This window comes from Alosa alosa, chromosome 2 (assembly GCF_017589495.1).
Source record: "Alosa alosa isolate M-15738 ecotype Scorff River chromosome 2, AALO_Geno_1.1, whole genome shotgun sequence".
NCBI classification, from domain to species: domain Eukaryota; kingdom Metazoa; phylum Chordata; class Actinopteri; order Clupeiformes; family Clupeidae; genus Alosa; species Alosa alosa.
The window spans coordinates 10,455,813-10,472,973 of record NC_063190.1 but is presented as its reverse complement, the minus strand read 5'-3'; the positions used below and the strand labels follow the sequence as shown (position 1 = coordinate 10,472,973).

Here is a 17,161-nt window from a genome sequence, read left to right as displayed (position 1 = left end):
TATTATTATGTTGTTTTGTATTTATGTGTCGCTTTGGACAAAGGCGTCTGCTAAATCCATAACCATAACCATAAAACAAATGAATTTTAGAGAATACCTTTATTTTCCTCCTGCAGACTGTCTACCTTTTTCTTGCCGGCCTGCAGCTGCATCTGCGCGACCTCCAGCTTCATGCCCAGCTGGGCGATGGTAGTCTGGTGCTGCTCTGACCTCCTCTCGCTGGTCTCCACTCTGGACTCCACTCCTCTCATGTCAGAGGTGACCGTGTTGAGGTGCAGCGCTTGCTCGGCCGCCAGCTTCCGCTGATCTTCTGCCTGACGCTCGCCGGCCCTGAGCCGCGTCTCCAGACTGGTAACTTCGGACTGAGCGGCCGACAGGGCCATTGTGTGTTTTACTGCCACTTCGCCCAGTTTCTTCACCACAGCCTGCAGCTCCCTCAGCTCTCTCCCAACATCGCCCTGGCTGACATATTGCTCATCAAGGCTCCTATCTACAACCTCCACTTCTCCATTATGTTCTGCCTGGACGATATTCTTTCTGATACCATCAGTGTCTTTAAGTTCAGCCAGAGATGACGAGAAGAGCAGCAGGATCAGCACACATTCAACCCTCATACTGACATGAGATGGTTTCTCAAATGGCATAGGGGGCTACTTGTTATACTTAATTCATTCAATGTGGAGAATTTATTTTACCAGTCACATCTGGTCAAAAGAGTCAACAGTGAAAGATAAGGTGTTCAACTCATGTTGATATGCCCTTGACTGCAGCCATGGGAAGGATAAACATGGTTGCCTTGCACCTTGCACATTTTACTAAGCAGTGTGCTCATTTTACTAAAGTGTGCCCTCATTTAATTTTTTGTAAAATGAGCACACAATTTAGTAAAACGTGCGCACGATTTACTAAATTGAGCGCAAAATATAATAAAATGAGACCTCAAATTGGTATAACGAGAGCATTATGTAGTAAAGCGAGCACAATATATATATATGAAATTGTGCACACAATACAGTAAAATGAGACCAGAATTAAGTAAAATGAGCACACAATTTACTAAAACAAAAAAAAATGTACTACTGGGCTTGATCATTATTGGTGCTCATCACCCGGAGAGAAGAAATACTGTTTTCTGATTGGTTGGCATATAGCATACTTACGGAGCCCTAGAGGTGACATCACAAAATGTTTTGCATGTTGAGAGAATGTGCGCTCGTTTTACTAAATTGTGCTCTCGTTTAAATAAATTGTGCTCTCATTTAACTATATTGTGCACTTTTTTTTACTAAATCATTACACTCATTTTTTTACTAAATTGTGCTTTCGGTTTACTCAATCGTGTGCACAATTTACTATATTGTGCTCTCGTTTTACTATAGTGTGAGCTCATTTTATTAAATTGAGCTCTCATTTTAAGCATAGTAAAACGAGGGCACAATTTATTAAACGAGTGCACTATTTACTAAAACGAGCGCACGATTTACTAAAACGAGGGCACGATTTATTAAAACGAGAGCACAATTTGTGAACATGGTTATAGAACATTGTGTGCACGATCTACTTAAACGTGGCCACAATTTGTAAAACGTGTACTCAATATTGTCTTGACACATGTAAACATGAGCACGTTATAGTATATTCGAGATCTCGATCCACTAAAACGCACCCACGAATAATTAAAACGTGGGCTCGAAGAAATTAAATTGTGTGCACAAAAACGTAGTGTGGTGTCAAGGGGTATCTCCGGGAATTACGTCGGGAGGTGTGTCGCTTGTAGTGACGTAGAGGGAATCTCATTGATTGCAGTGCACCTGGATATAGCCCCGTTAGGTAGGCTGTAGGTGGGAGAGCAGATGATTGTGTGTGTTTGCACAGGCCCCTTGCCATCATCGTCCAGCTGAATGTTTGCCGAAGTTTTGAGTGTTTGTTGAGGTCCAAGTGTATGCAGAGCTGTGGTGTTTATCGCGAACGGTGTGAGCTGGGCTACATGGCCTGAGAAGCTGAGCATCGTGAACGTCACTGTTTATGTCTCCCGTTTCATAGTCCGTATCAAAGCTTACCTCGTTGTGTGCCTCATATTGGTGTGCGGGTGGGTTATATGGTGAGGCCCATCGGGCGCTAGAGGCCAGGAACCTTATTGTATTGAGTATTAGGCTACCACTAATACGCAGTAGCCTATTTGTACCAACAGTAGGTCTACGTGTTATAATTGTTTAGGAGCTTGTCGCTGTGATGTGCTTCGATTGCCTTCTAGACCTCACAGTTAACGTAGGCTTTAGTCAACAATCCAGGAGGTAGTGGAAACCGGTCATTACAACAGAGCCCGAGTAGCCTATGTAGCCTAGTAGAATTTCCCCATTATGGGTCTCCATAGCTGACACCACAGGTGCCCCTGCTACGAGTAGAAGTCCGCTATAAACCATCCTGACCACCAAAAGGCTTTAATTAGCTGGCAATACGGTTATCATCACATTACCAATATGAACTGTTGCAGACAGCTGTAGGCCTAGCAGGCAGTGCATGCCAAGGTAACACGAAGTTGCCACCACAGCACAGCGAGCGGTGAGAAAATGTCGGGAATTACTAAATGTGAGCACGAAATACATATTTCGAGAGCTCAATTTAGGCCTACAACGGGGTCACGTTGTATTAATTCGAGGGCTCAATTAAAGGAAAACGTGCTCACAAATTATCACGACCAGAAAAAATATCACTTAAAGTGAGCTCTCCCGGGCTCCGTACATACTTTTATTTTAGCAAACATTGAAAACGGGTCCCACAGACTCTAACACCTTACAATAAACCTAAACCTTTTTAAAAAGCTGTCGGCCTTCACAAAATGGTCACACATGCTCATCAGTCATGGCCAATTAAACACTGGCACACCTGAATTGATCCTTACTGATTCCTCTGATTAATGGTAGCCTATTAAACGAGCAGCCCACCACGTGGTTTACAGAATGGGCGGGATGAGCATTCGTGTTGTTAAGTTGATTCTGGTTGTAGCACTCTGTGCTGGAGGTCTAGTTATACACTGTGCTAATGGAGAGGTTTCATTTACAGAGCAATCTGAGGCGCGGTATGGAGTTACTAAGGTAGCCTTCACCCTTATGATAACCATTTGTTATGCGTTAAATTTCCTGATTGTGCGTAATTGAATGCAATAGCCTGTCCTTAAGCTTGCAGTTACTAAATCAAACTGGGTGTTTTCATGATGCAAGCTGCCACTAAATAATCCGACTACAGTTAGCCCTATGTCTTTTTAAAAGTAACTTTGGTTTAGGACGCTTTCAAGTGACCTAAGAAAAATACGTCGTTAACGCAGCTGCGTTTGTTCCACAGGCGAGCTACTGTAATGTGACCGGAGTTTGGCGCAATGACTTGGGCTCGCTGCTCCAGCTGCACGCCGTGGGTTCCGTGATGAAAGGAGTTTATGTAACTGCTGTTGAGAGCTCCATTGGGGCGGCAGGATTCCATGGGCAAGCCGGCTTGACGGGTTTCGTCAGCGAGGGGGCGCAACCCACCGTCACATTCTCGGTGTTGTGGGAGAAGGGTGAGCAAGCTTGGTCAAGTGTTGTACCTTGCCAGGTCATCGCCATCATATAATTTAGCTGATTCACAGTTTGAAGAAGACAAAAGCGCTCTACAAGAAAATGTGACTCGGTTTTGTTTGACAGGCTCCTGTACCTCGTGGGTGGGTCAGTGCTTCACTTTGCCGAATGGAGAGCGAGTGTTGAAGACTCACTGGATGTTACGCTCCGTTGCCAATAGCCCAAAAGAAAACTGGATGAGCACCAGGTATTATCCAGTCAGATAAACTGGAATTGTTTCCACCATCATTTTGTCGTTTAAAATGATTTAACGTTATAATTTTCTCTTGACTCTTATCCAGGTTTGGTGAAGACCATTTTACATTTCTTCATGTTGAAATTCAAAACTATTCATGAAAAATAAAGACTAGTGTCAATCATTTCAATTAGTCATTTGTGGCATCCTTAGTAATAAAGATATTTCCCATAAGGGTAGGATGAGCCATCTTCCTACATTCTTATAAATCTAAGTCAGTAACTGGGCTTATATTTCCCTGTAGCCTTTGTTTAATTTTGCTGTTAATACACTACAGGCCATTGAAAATGAAACAAACAACTGAGCTATAGTTGCCTACCTCCTAGAATAGCCCCGGAGACCATTTCTTCCAGAGTGTGCTTGTAGATCACATTTTACCCTCTGAAATGTATGTAGTCATAACCACAAGGCATAGCCTACCCCAGCAACATCTGATGGAATTTTGATCGTTTGCTGTGCTTCATTCCTCATCAATAACACATGTTCATAATATATATTAGGACCTGAATGTGCTTTGTAAAAGGCAATGTAAGGTGTATGTGTGTGTGATGTAGATAAGAACACACTAATCGCTCATCTTCTGTGCCCTGCCTTTTTTAAACACCAGAATAAAAAAATAAAAAATTGAATAACTTCCAGGTATGTCCTCACAAAATGATGTGGTTTTATTACTGTCAACAGGGACATAAGCGTGAAGACCGAATATGAGAAGAGGGTGAAGCGTCGTCAAACATCAAGGGCCTTTATTTTTACATTATTCTTTATTTTTGTCTTTTCACGGCAAAAAGGTGCTCAAAATAACATCAGCTTTCCCCTTCATGAATGACTTCAGTCCCTTAAAGGAGCCGTATGTAAGAAAAATATTTCAATTAATCACAAAATGGCCCTGATATTTCACTAGACTAGAAGAAATCATGTTCATTTCAAATACTTATATCACTGACAACAGTAGTCCAGCCAGGATATTGTCATTTAAAAAGTGAAGTTGCAGCCCTCAACTGATGTTGATGTTGTGTTTTGTCATGTCATGTTGTGTTTTGGCCTGATGCGCCACCCTCCACCTATCTACTAATCACGAAGTCAGTAGTGTTTCGCCGTCCGGGTTGGCAACCTCGAGTCAGGGGGGAGGGGGAGGGGATACACCGCTCTTCAGTATTTTGAAAGTGATTGCAGTACCAGTTTTGGCCACAATCTTACAGATGGTTCCTTTAAATTTTACTTAACTTTCACAGCCAATACCTACCTGGGCCACAATTAAAGATCAAATAGCATGCTAAGCAGCACCCCCTGCTGAGTACATATACATGCACTCAATACATCTTTGATATTCGGTCACAAATAAAAGATGATCTTATGTGCTTCCTCCTCCTCCTCTCGTATGCCCCTGCCACTCAGCCGAGTGAGGCATTTACATGGGGAAGAGCAGGAAGCCGCTGAAGGTGTTGTGGTTGTGCTCGTCATCAAAGAGCTGGTAGTTGGTCTGCAGGCGCAGGGAGACGGTGTCTCCCTCCTCCAGCTCCAGGTTGGCGCCGCTGGAGAAGTGCTGCAGGCTGGAGATCTTGTCGTGCTGGAAGATGCTCAGCACCTGCTCCGAGTTCTTGTAGAGGACGGAGCCTCGGCTGTACTTGCCCTGGTCGCTGGCCACCGTGAACCGGAAGAAGTAGGTACCCTTCACTGGCGCAGTGAAGATACCTGTGAAGATGACCGAGATTATCACGTAAAAAAAAGATGTAAATCTATGAAGATAGATTGACTATACCACTATAAACTCGTTCCTTAACTGCCATTTCTTTCACCACCACCACTATTTGTGCCTCTGGTATGCAATAGTCATGTGATCTCAATTCATCACAATAGACCTCTGAAGTTGGCCTACAAAAAGCTGCCATCTTTGAGATCTGGTATCTTGCGATTTTTCCTGTGGGAAAATAACATGGGACATTTTTAATTATTGCACCTGTTAACTCTTGCGGGGATCGAAAAAATCTGAAATGCAGATGTTTTGCTCAACACACTTTTGTCCTCTGGCTTCGAGTAGGTACTGTGATCTTCAGTACGTAAAGACAGCAAACTTAGGTTTTTGCCACCTATTTTTGCCATAGGTAGTCCAATTAACACCAGGATCTCCATATATGGGGAAAGATGGCAGCTTTGGTTTCTTTTTTTAGGCGAACTTCAGAGGTCTATAGAGGGTAGCTTATTTTTGGATAAGCATGTAGTGTTGAGAGACCTGGCCTCTGTTTGAGAACTATAACAAATTGCACAAATTGTACCTGTTTCGGGGTTGTAGCCATTGCCAGTGTTTGCTATGACCTTCTTATGCACGAGTGTTGTCTCTGTTCTGAATGGTCCCAGTCGTCCTGAAATACCCAAAGCCGCGGTGAAGGCCACCTTTGGTCTCCCTTTGGGCCGTGGAATTACACCATCAGTTTTCCCACAGTAAAAGTTATGGATCGAAGTATATTATTTGTATTCCAGAAAGTATGATCTATCTCTGGTATATTATGTGAAGGGAACAATAACAGATTTTTATAAATTTCTGATTAAAAGATGAAGGATGCAATGATTACTGTGGGAGTTAAAAATGCCCACGGGCATACAGCAGCAGAGTAATTTGTTGGGAACAATGAGAAAGTGTTTCACAGTGTTTTGACTCATTTTTTTGTTTGTGTCTGCATCTTTGTTGCAATCATTTTTTTTTTCATTTTTGGCTCATTTAGGAAAGTAAACAACTGTAACAAAAGCCTGAATCAAAGAAACAGGACACAAATATGCGTGAGATGTGTGAGAAATGCAATCATGTTCATTTGCCTTCAGATTTGCACCATTGTTGCAAAACTATGAACTTGATTTTCTTCCCTCAAGAAGAATACCTGCTGCAACTTTCAAAGATTTTAGAGAATAAAAATAAAAGCTCTCTGCAAAAGCCTTAACCCTGAAATATTCTCTTCAGTGAAATGACATGGCTTGACAGGAACACGACCCAGTTATCTGTTAGGTATAAAGGTCTATGTCAGTGGTGTGGATGGATCCCCCGTAAATAGTGGTTTCATCGGTTCACTTCAGCCTTCAGCTCCTCCACAACACTCCTGTATTTCAACCTTTGTCTCAGTGGAGCTGGACTTTGCCTCCAGAGCTTTCAGTTCCTGGCTCTGGGCTGGGAGAGAAAGAAAGAATGGCAGTGCAATAGGCTGTATGTGGGGGTATTTGATAGTGCTTTGAGGTCCCACCATTGTTATTCTCAGGGCTGAGGCTGAAAGCGTTGCTCTGGACACATCGGTTCAAGGTTCAAACACTCACCGCCACAGTTACAAAGAGAAAGAGTCTCTCTCTCAGTCATTTCTCTATGCTCAGCTTTCTAAGCCCTTTGTGTACTTCACGGAATACTTATAAAACCCAATCAATTAGGATGAAAATAAAGTTGATAATTACTCAAGAGCTGCTTTTTCCAGGTGAATGACAGGCCATATATGTTTTTTTTAATAGGCTGTATTCCCTGCAAATGAGTTTCACCAATATTATACGAAGGCAATTCTTACAATACCGGTGCCATGCTGCTGCAGCAGCTACAGTCTTATACACTGAAGGAAATAGGATGGAAAATGCAACCTATTAGGAGATGACTGACAGAGATGGTATTATCAGGCTCTGGTAGAATACAACAATCTGTTGATGCCAAGACATTTAAGATAATAGTATGTGTCATGCCAGATCAAGATGTGTTTCACGGGGGCTAAAGATGGTTCTCTTTCAACCCAGCCATCATCAGTCATTCAAATATCAGCCGCTCCTTGACTAAGTGAAATTGACATTTGGGGGGCATAATGCATGCACACATGAGCAAACACAGGCCTTCCTCTCCATCCCAAACTCAGGCATACAGGGAGACAGGCGACCAGAATTAACATTTCATCTCATTTGAGAAATGATCACATTCATAAAAAGCTGCCTGCCAACTTTCCTGAATAGCAGACTGACACACACACACATGCACGTACGCACACACACACACACACACAGTGGGTGTGTAGAAACACACGCCCACACACAGGCCCGTAGCAAGCGTGGGGGATGTGGGTGTTATGACGTACACACTTTTGCTGGAACACGATTCTATCCCCCACACTTTTTGTCGGATTAAAATGAAAGTAAAATATGGAAATAAACGCTCCCGTAAAGAGTTGGAACCGTATCTACCATAACGCACACACAGAGAGACACAAATAGGTCTGTTGATTTGATTGAACGGTCATCCAGCCAATCACATCAAGTTAGCCAGTGAAGAACCAAAGCCGCTCTGATCAAATTCAAAGTGTGCGTCTTTCAAGGCTGTGCTGCTGCTTGGGTCTGCATTATAACGTCTGCAGTGAGCAGATTTCAGGTAGAATTGAAATTATAATTGTTATCGCATTATGCTAATTTAGTAAACCAAAATTAACTGTCTGACTGACAATTTTTGCCACAATGTAGAAATGCAGGGAGTCAACGTGAAAGCGGGGGTGCGCGCACCAAGGCACTTGTTGTTTTTGCAGAAAGACCTTATATGCTTTTTACTGTCTATGATCTGCAGCTTTTCTCAATCTATGGGCCTTCTCAACAATTAACCTACTGGTCCACGTAGGCGCGAAATAAAGTTATGCCCGGTGCTTCACACGTTTGATCATTTGCAGCTAGATTGAATTGTGTGGAACCGCGGGCTGAAAAATAAAAATAAACTAGGCTAAAAGTTTCCCCAATCAGAAATACTTATTAATTTGGTGTCATCAACTATATAGACATAGCCCAGTCAGCACACATAGGCCCTACGTCTCCAAGATGATTGGAAAAGATCTGAACAGCTTACTGTAATTACATTGCGTTTCATTTAGAACGTCTTATTTGACCTGATCGTACAAACGTCGGCGGCATTTCACTGTCAATGTGTGTCGTAGTGCTACATCTACTGGAGATCTTAATGTCTTAAATACGATCGCGTTCCATTTAGAACATCTTATTTTGATCTTACAAACGGCGGCGTCAAGACACATTTGAGTTCTTCATCTGAGAACTAATATTTCCAGCATGTAGAACTCAAATAGAACGCTTATGAGCGCTCAATGTGTGCGTCCCTGCAACAAGTGAAACTGGAGATAACGTGGGCTAGAAGCAACAATAGTTTAAACAACAACGTGGCTTCCTGTAACTATCAATGGAAAAACCATGGAGACTGCTAATCATAATCTTTAAATTGACATTAATTAAGCTGGCTATGCAACACAATTTATTTATATTCCCTTTGCATATGTTTGGGTAGACTTCAAACGTTTTTGAATTTGAGCTTACAGTTCTGTCACTACTCTGTGTCCTTTACATTTATTTAATAGGTATTAGTGATACCTCGAAATTAGGCTGCTGTCTGTTAGGCTAACCCATATGCACAAAACATCATTTCTGAAATGATTTCTTGATTTATAACATGAGATATGTCTGCATGTAGGGTAGTGTCAAATAGTGAAGTGATAGCAGGTAGATCATGTAGGCCTACATGTCACATGAACCACACATAAGCGCTGCTTCTTCTGTCCCTCTCAAACTGCATTAAATGGTGTGTTTAGCAATCAGAATCTCCGGGACACCAATATAGTCCGCACCCCTCTCAGAAAATACTTACAACGTCCCTGTAGGGAGTTATTTATAATTTGGCCAGATTGTTTCATTTTCCTATCCCACAACCCCCACACTTTTAAAAAGCTTGATACGCCTCTGCCCACACACATCCACCCACACACACATGCTCACATTCCGTCTGCTACCATCTTTCCATCTCTCATCAATAAAGATGACCACCCATCCCAGACTTGCTCATGCATGTCCAATGTCAAGCCACTGCAGCCTTGAGCAGAGCCACAGAGGTCACGGTGCATTAGCAGGGAATAATTTCGCAAGACTCTACACTAACTCTGAAGGCTTTTGTGTGCTTGTGTCTCATTCTCTTCCTTCAGAGTCACCATTGCTCCCCTCAGCTCCTGTTCATCTCCTTTTAGAGAGAAATAAGCTGTTCATTTTATATCCGCACTCGCAGTGATCACGACCATGCTTCTTGCCCATACGTTTTGCACAGTAAACCCAATTAGTAATAATAATCCACCATGTCATCATGTTATAGTGAATGCATAAGCAAAACTGTTTTGAAATTTTAAACGCTATCAGCCTTATGAGATAACAGCTGAAAACCATATCACCATTTACCAAAAGACAGACACATTTCCCTCAAACTATAAACATTTTTTTTTGTTTTCACACATGATTCTAATGTTTTGAAATTCCCACGTTTTAACTGTCTGCAATATTTTCTGTTTTAGAAAGTAAAGACATATCTCAAATCCAATTAGCAGACAATTCTCCAGCTGGAAATTCTATGTGTCAAAACTGTTCACACACCAATCAGACCCTCAATCTACATAGACACAAGTGCCATGTATCAGTTCACCTGTTTTAAAACATGTGGATCCCCAAAGACCTTTCTTTATGCATGAACATTTTTTTCATTGCTGTATATTAGAACATACATTAAACATGTTTGCTATTTTCCACAGTCTTTTATAGGTTATCAGTTGGATATATTCATAGTACATTTACAGTACTGTAGTACCTTTTAACTGAATTTCAGTAACAGTAACTTTACCACAGAGCATTTATACAAGTACTGTACAAATTATAAAACTTGAAAATGTGTACATTTGTGTTATTGTGGTAGTGTTTTGATCTCACCAGTGTGTAATATTATGCTGTATTGTATGTGTTTTTTAAAGCTTGTTTGTTATGTCTAATGGTAATGTTGGATTTTTCAGCACGGTTTAATGGTTGTGAGGGGAGAGCTTTGCTTTAACCTGAAAGCGCTAAACTAGTTTAATGAGTGTTTGGATTTGTGTTTAGAGTTTTGGTAAGTGTAGTCATAATTTCAAGAAATGCACAACTGTAAGAGCAAAGAAATTGAAATGTTAGGTGCAATTTAGTTTTTACAATATCCTCTTATAGTGCGGTATGTGGACTAGTTCATAAACATACCATTCACGTCAGAGAGTGTGACATGAGCAATTATTGTTGTGTATTTATTTGCATTGGTATTTTACCTGCATACTCTGCCTTGAGTGCCTCCACTGCGGTCTTCATCTCGGCGACAGCACTCTGTTGCTGCATCACCTGGCTCTCCGTGGATTTGGACCTGTCATCCAGGGCTGTCAGCTCCTCAGCCTGAGCTGCAAATCATTAAGTTGTGTGCAACATTCGAAGATACACAAGCTGTCAATACCTCACTCGGTTGGGGGGAAGACCTGTCATCTGATAGGCGTTCAGGGATCGCCTACATCTTGACACCTCCATGCAAGTTTCATGGTTTGTGGCAAATTACTCTAAAACACCTTCAGTTTTTCAAGGCTTGTTAACGTTAAGGAAATATGATTTGTCCATGTGTTTTGTGCATGTGTTACATGATAATTGTACATCTATCACATACAGACAGATTGAGGATAAAGTATGTTGTCTATAGTAAGAGTCCATTTAAATTCAAATTAAGGGTTGAAGGATATCAGAGAGATCAACATGAATGTAAAAGTACATTTTAAGAAAATCCCCATGAAAGATTAACCAGTAAACACAACCAAATGTGTGTCCTTGCCTGCTGCACTTCTGCTTCGATAACTAAGATGATGCACAGCTCTAAACAACTTCATGATTGAGGATCTGTTCTTATTGTGCTGCACAGTTAGGCTCTGGTTGATTTGCTCTTATCTGTTGATCTATAAAATCAAGTGGAGACACAAGCAGTCACTCTGCGGTGGCAAATACCTTGGTTATCTCTCCCCAGCTCCGCCACTGTGGCCTTGAGTTGGACCACCTCTGCTTTCTGCTCCTTCACCAGGCTCTCAGTGGAGCCGGCTCTGTCAGCCAGGGCCTCCAGGCTTGAGGACTGGGCTAAGAGTGGTCAATATTTAAAACATGCATACCCAAAACAGTGAAGCATCTGGGTGAGCTTGACTTTATTTGACATCAGTATCTTATATCAATAATGAATGGGGAAAGTGAGAGCATACATTCAGAGAGGGCAACAGGGGGATTGTGGTTTGGATATGCAGTACGACAAGCCCTATTTTGGGGGTTGCTTTAGGTCTGAGGTAATAGGGATGCATTACCAATGACTCACCTGCATTCTCTGACTTTGCCACTTCCAATTCAGCCCTGAGCATTCCCAGCGTTGTCTGCTGTTCTTTAGCGAGATGCTCAGTGGAGCCTGACCTCTCATCAAGGGCTTTCAGCTCGGCAAACTGACCTGTAATCCCATCCAACCGCATGTTTAGATTGCGACTGAAATGCGTTGCTATTTCTGTTCCTCGTTCGAAATGAGAGACTTCATCAAACACATTTCAGGGTTTGTGTTCAAGTAACAAATTCTATAATTGGAATCACATGAATATTGTAATGCTGAAATTCTAAAAGAAAGTTGTGGACCTGTGAGACCTTCATTCCGACAACTTCTTAAATATCACTTAAGTATCCTAGTCACATTCTGTGTACATTTTCAGTCAGTGGGGCTTTTCATGCAGATAGTCTTTTATGCTGCCGTGAGGTTGGCTGATATTACTGTGAGTTCACTGCACCTGAGTTTTCTGCCTGGAGTTGGTCTACGGCAGACTTCAGCTCCACCACCTCAACCTGCTGATGGTCAAGCTTATTTCCATTGGGTACTGACCTGTCTGATATAACACTGAGCTCCAGGGCTTGGGCTTAAGAAACAAACAACCAACAAACAGACAATAAATAAACAAAAAACAAGATCAATAACACAATACTTTGAAATATGTGATGTAGAAATTAATCATATCATATCCATAGATATTAGTGACAAATGATCTATGCTCTTTTCTCCAGCTCATAGACTCTGGTATTGATGGTGAGTGACCACCTCTGTCTGCTGTTCCTTCATAACATAAGGAATTCTTGAATTTCCCCTGGGGATCAATAAAGTATCTATCTATCTATCTATCTATAAGGCTCTCCATGGTAATGGACTTATCGCTGATGGTGGTGATTTTCAGAGTTTTATAAAAAACTTTTTCATTTGATTCACCTGCATTTCACTGTCTAACAACTGGATTTTCTTTTTCAGATCCTCCACAACAGCTTGCTGTGTTGTCACCAAACTCTGTGTTGAGCTTGACTTGTCACTCACGACTACTATTTCCACATTTTGAACTTGAGGTGAAAAAAGTGAGAGGCGAGTGCAAAAGTCTATTCAAACCTGGCAGAGGAAAGTTTTTTTTTCACTTAATGCTGCTCTCCATTTGTTTTTTCACACAAATCGTACATGGAAGGTTGTACTGTTACCTTCATTGTCCTTTCTGAGCTGTGCAAGTTCAGCTTTCAGATCAACCACCATGGCATGTTGCTGCTCCATCTGACTGCCAGTTGAGTCAAACTTGTCAGTAAGGGTGTTTACTTCCAGAGATAAGTCTTAAATAAATAACAAGACAGAGAAGCAGGTGCTTGTTTTTACTGTTAAATTGTTTACTTGGAAGGCTCTTGGATATTATCACCTAGTTTCCACCAACCAAAGCAAAGCTAAAAGCATGTGATTTTAAATCATAAAATATCATTTCATTAGTTTTTGATTGTGAACATGCTTACATCTTCTGTGTAAATGTATAACTGCCAAAATACATCATATCACATTGAAGGCTTACCAGCATTCTCCTTCCTCAGCTCCTCCACTGTTGCCTTCAACTCGATCACCACACTCTCCTGTTCCTTCACCAGAGTCTCCGTAGTGCTCGACTTCTCACTGACAGCGGTCAGCTCCTGGGACTGGGCTGTGTAGAGATGGAGATTAGAGAAGATATTCATGAAATTCACAGTGAATTCAATCTTTGGGCCCCATTTGCAAACTGTACAAATTCATGATCTCAGAATTAAATAGCTGTCTTCTCATAATTATATCATAATTATCTGTGTGTGAGAGCAAATCAATATTATGTACTTCTATAAGCCTAACCCTAGCTATTTTGTTTCCAAACTCTAGTAATCATATGCTCTGATATCTCTACACATAATGATATAACAGATGAACAGGAAAATAACTATGTCCGACTTAATACCACACACACCATAAAGTCAATGAAGTGTATTATTAGAGGTAAGCCCTATGCAACAGTAGACTCTGTGCCATTAATGTCGTACACTATCAGGATAAAAAAAGATGTATGAATGATCACATATGCTTGAAATGAAAATGAATGATGTATTGAGAATGAACACAGTCTTAATGTTATTTTCTCTGGTAAATCAATCTGCAGATGTCAAATACATCTCATTTCCACCCATGAGTGTCAAAACAGTGCTGTTTCTCCAGGATTTCTAAATGACCTGCATTCTCCTTCTCCAGCTCTCCCATTGTAGCCTTCAGCACAGCCACAGCCACCTCCTGCTCCTTCACCCTGGTCTCAGTGGAGTTTGAGATCTCACTGATAGCAGTCAACAACAGGTCTTGGGCTGCAATTCAATTAAGAAATATGACATTCACTTGAAAGGCTTTCAAGACACTCTGGTCTTTTTTTTGGGTGTGCTAATGCGTTTGCTTTTTGTTCCACTTATTGATCAGACCAGAGCATGTTTTGAACATGTATTGATGTCCTTTTTAACAGAACATTCAGCACTGAAAGCCCTGGGGAAAAACACATTTGTTTAGTGCTTTAGTGTTTGTCAAATGCTTGAGAACTCAAAGACAACATGCATTTCTGCTCTGCTTTTCTATGTGAAGCTGCCATGATGAATGTCTTTTTCAAAACAAATCCATGAAATGCACTGTATTTTAGAACAGCATTATTGAGATCTGTGGGCTGTACTGAACCTGTGTTTTCTCTCTTGAGTGTCTCCACCTCAGCCTTCAGATCCTCCACAACAATCACCTGTCCCTCCACTTGACTAGTCTTGTCCCCAAGAGACACCAGTTCTTGGGCCTGAGCTGAAAGCACCAAAAATTATAGTTTATAGTTTAGTTTAGATAGTAAAGTAAATATATGCAAGCAATGGAAGGTTGTGATGAACAACGGCAACAGACACATTCTGATGTACGTGAAAACCCTCATAATGGATCACTTTAGTTTAATTCAGAATGTCTACATTGGAGCAGTCATATGAATAAGTAATACACGACATAATGTAATGCCCTTGGACACATCATAACACACTACACACCATAACCTCAACCTCATCCCATGCCTAACAAAGTGCATCTTGTGACAAATCATAAATATTTACACAGTACACAAGTATTAAGTTAACTCCGCTGTGCATCGTACCTAACTACGCCCCTTAGCTGTTCTAAAATCACTGTAACCTACGGCTTCTCAGGGCTTATTGCTTAATTATTTCATACCAGCATTCTCCTTCCTCAGCTCCTCCACTGTTGCCTTCAACTCGATCACCACACTCTCCTGTTCCTTCACCAGAGTCTCCATAGTGCTCGACTTCTCACTGACAGCGGTCAGCTCCTGGGACTGGGCTGTGTAGAGATGGAGATTAGAGAAGATATTCATGAAATTCACAGTGAATTCAATCTTTGGGCCCCATTTGCAAACTGTGCAAATTCATAATCTCAGAATTAAATAGCTGTCTTATCATAATTATCTGTGTGTGAGAGCAAATCAATATTCTGTACTTCTATAAGCCTAACCCTAGCTATCCTCCTTTTCTAGCATATTTACTTCTATCAATAAGTGCAGTGCATAGTGTAATTTCTTCTTCTTTTCCATCTTTTTGTATGCGCATGTGTATTTCAAGGGAGTCAGATTTGCCTTTTTCCATATAGATTGATACTACATTAAAAATGCCTGAGGAGTGTGCTAATGCATCCATCAATAAGCACTTTGCATTCCAAATGAGAGATCTGAGGGATTCGGAGAAATGTCAATGCAACTGCAACCTCACACAGAAACGATCTCGTCTCAGCACGCCTTGTCTACGCACATAGTCTTTACCTCCTTTTGCATCAAAACAGGTGATGGTGCAACACACACGCTTCTTTTCAACTAGATAAATGATACTCCACATTTTGTTGCACAAGAATGGATGAGCCTGTCCCACTCCTATCCCCACCCCTTGTGGATGCATACTTCACATTGAGTATGTATACAGCGCAGACTTGATAAATGAGCACGCTCTGTTACCGGGGATGGGTGATAACAAGAAGCATGTGAGCCATATTACCTGGGCTCTCTCTTTGTAGCTGTTCCACTTCTTCCTTCAGCACCACCAACACATTCTGCTGCTCTCCAATCTGGTTGGATTTGTCCGCAAGGACGCCTAATTCAAGCGTCTGGGCTGAAATCATAAAGGCAGAGCTTAATAACGGTGCAACTGGAAACCCACGAGGCAGCGTGATGTTTGACAGAGGCGTACAATGAGAAGCTTTGGCTCAGTGGCATGCACAAATCAACTATTTCGTCCTTATATAATACTTCAGGAATTTTGTCTTTGAATGCTTTTTATGAAATGGGTTGGAATTTCAGAATGCAGTAGTGAACTGCACATAGAAAGAAAGGCAAAAAGAAAGAAAGAAAGAAAGAAAGAAAAAGAATTCTGTGAGGCTTTGCAATTAAGCTTTGAGGCGGCTAGCAGTTTTGAATAGAGACAATTGAGTAATCATATGCTCTAATACTTGTGACATACCAGGTATCTGCATGTCTGACTCTAAACAATATGCATAATTGATCTTGGTATTTGTTACCGGCGTTCTCCTTCTTCAGTACATCCTCCACAGTAGCCTTCCTGGGCTTGGCCTGGGGAATGAGCACATCTCAACAGATTTAGGATCCCAAACTCTCAGAGTAAGATGAATCGCAAAGGGTGATTAAAAGGTGATGTTTACATTTCATCCTAGGGTATGAAAGTGATCTTATAAATGTGTTGTAATTGTGTTTTGTCAAGATATGTGATGTTATGTGATGTGATGTGATGTTATATTACATGGAACAGAATGTTGAATTTTGAGTTATTTCATAAAACTCTTTTGCCAAAACTTTGACAATGATTCATGTCTGCACATGCTTGACTGTGCAAATGATTGAATATTGACTTAGACACATTTTGAAGTAAGCTCACCTGCATTCTCACTCTCAAGCATTGCCACTTTAGCAGTCAGGTCCACCACCACAGTCTGTTGTTTATTTAGCTGAATCTCGGTGGAGCTGGCCTTGTCACTAATGATAGTGATCTCAGTAGATTGCGCTTGAAGGGAAGATAAAATACCCATATAAACCACTCCACTCCACTTTAGAATTGG

General features: G+C 41.3%; 2 protein-coding genes across 2 annotated transcripts; one reads left to right on the top strand and one right to left on the bottom strand.

Moving 5' to 3' along the window:
* Nucleotides 1–2,969: 2,969 nt before the first annotated feature.
* LOC125291124 (avidin-like) lies at nucleotides 2,970–3,970 on the top strand. The gene is made up of 4 exons (XM_048237694.1): nucleotides 2,970–3,095; nucleotides 3,343–3,553; nucleotides 3,678–3,798; nucleotides 3,893–3,970. Exons 1-4 carry the CDS (start codon nucleotides 2,970–2,972, stop codon nucleotides 3,945–3,947), a joined length of 513 nt encoding a protein of 170 aa, XP_048093651.1. The 3' UTR covers nucleotides 3,948–3,970.
* A 1,284-nt stretch (nucleotides 3,971–5,254) lies between these two features.
* Nucleotides 5,255–17,088, bottom strand: LOC125309749 (CAP-Gly domain-containing linker protein 1-like). The gene is made up of 12 exons (XM_048266842.1): nucleotides 16,981–17,088; nucleotides 16,607–16,658; nucleotides 16,087–16,200; nucleotides 15,257–15,382; nucleotides 14,729–14,842; nucleotides 13,566–13,691; nucleotides 13,210–13,320; nucleotides 12,029–12,154; nucleotides 11,674–11,799; nucleotides 10,959–11,084; nucleotides 6,060–6,248; nucleotides 5,255–5,538 (listed from the first exon to the last, which is right to left on the bottom strand). The coding sequence occupies exons 1-12, from the start codon at nucleotides 16,984–16,986 to the stop codon at nucleotides 5,255–5,257; spliced, it is 1,500 nt and encodes a 499-aa protein (XP_048122799.1). The 5' UTR covers nucleotides 16,987–17,088.
* Between the last annotated feature and the right edge of the window lie 73 nt (nucleotides 17,089–17,161).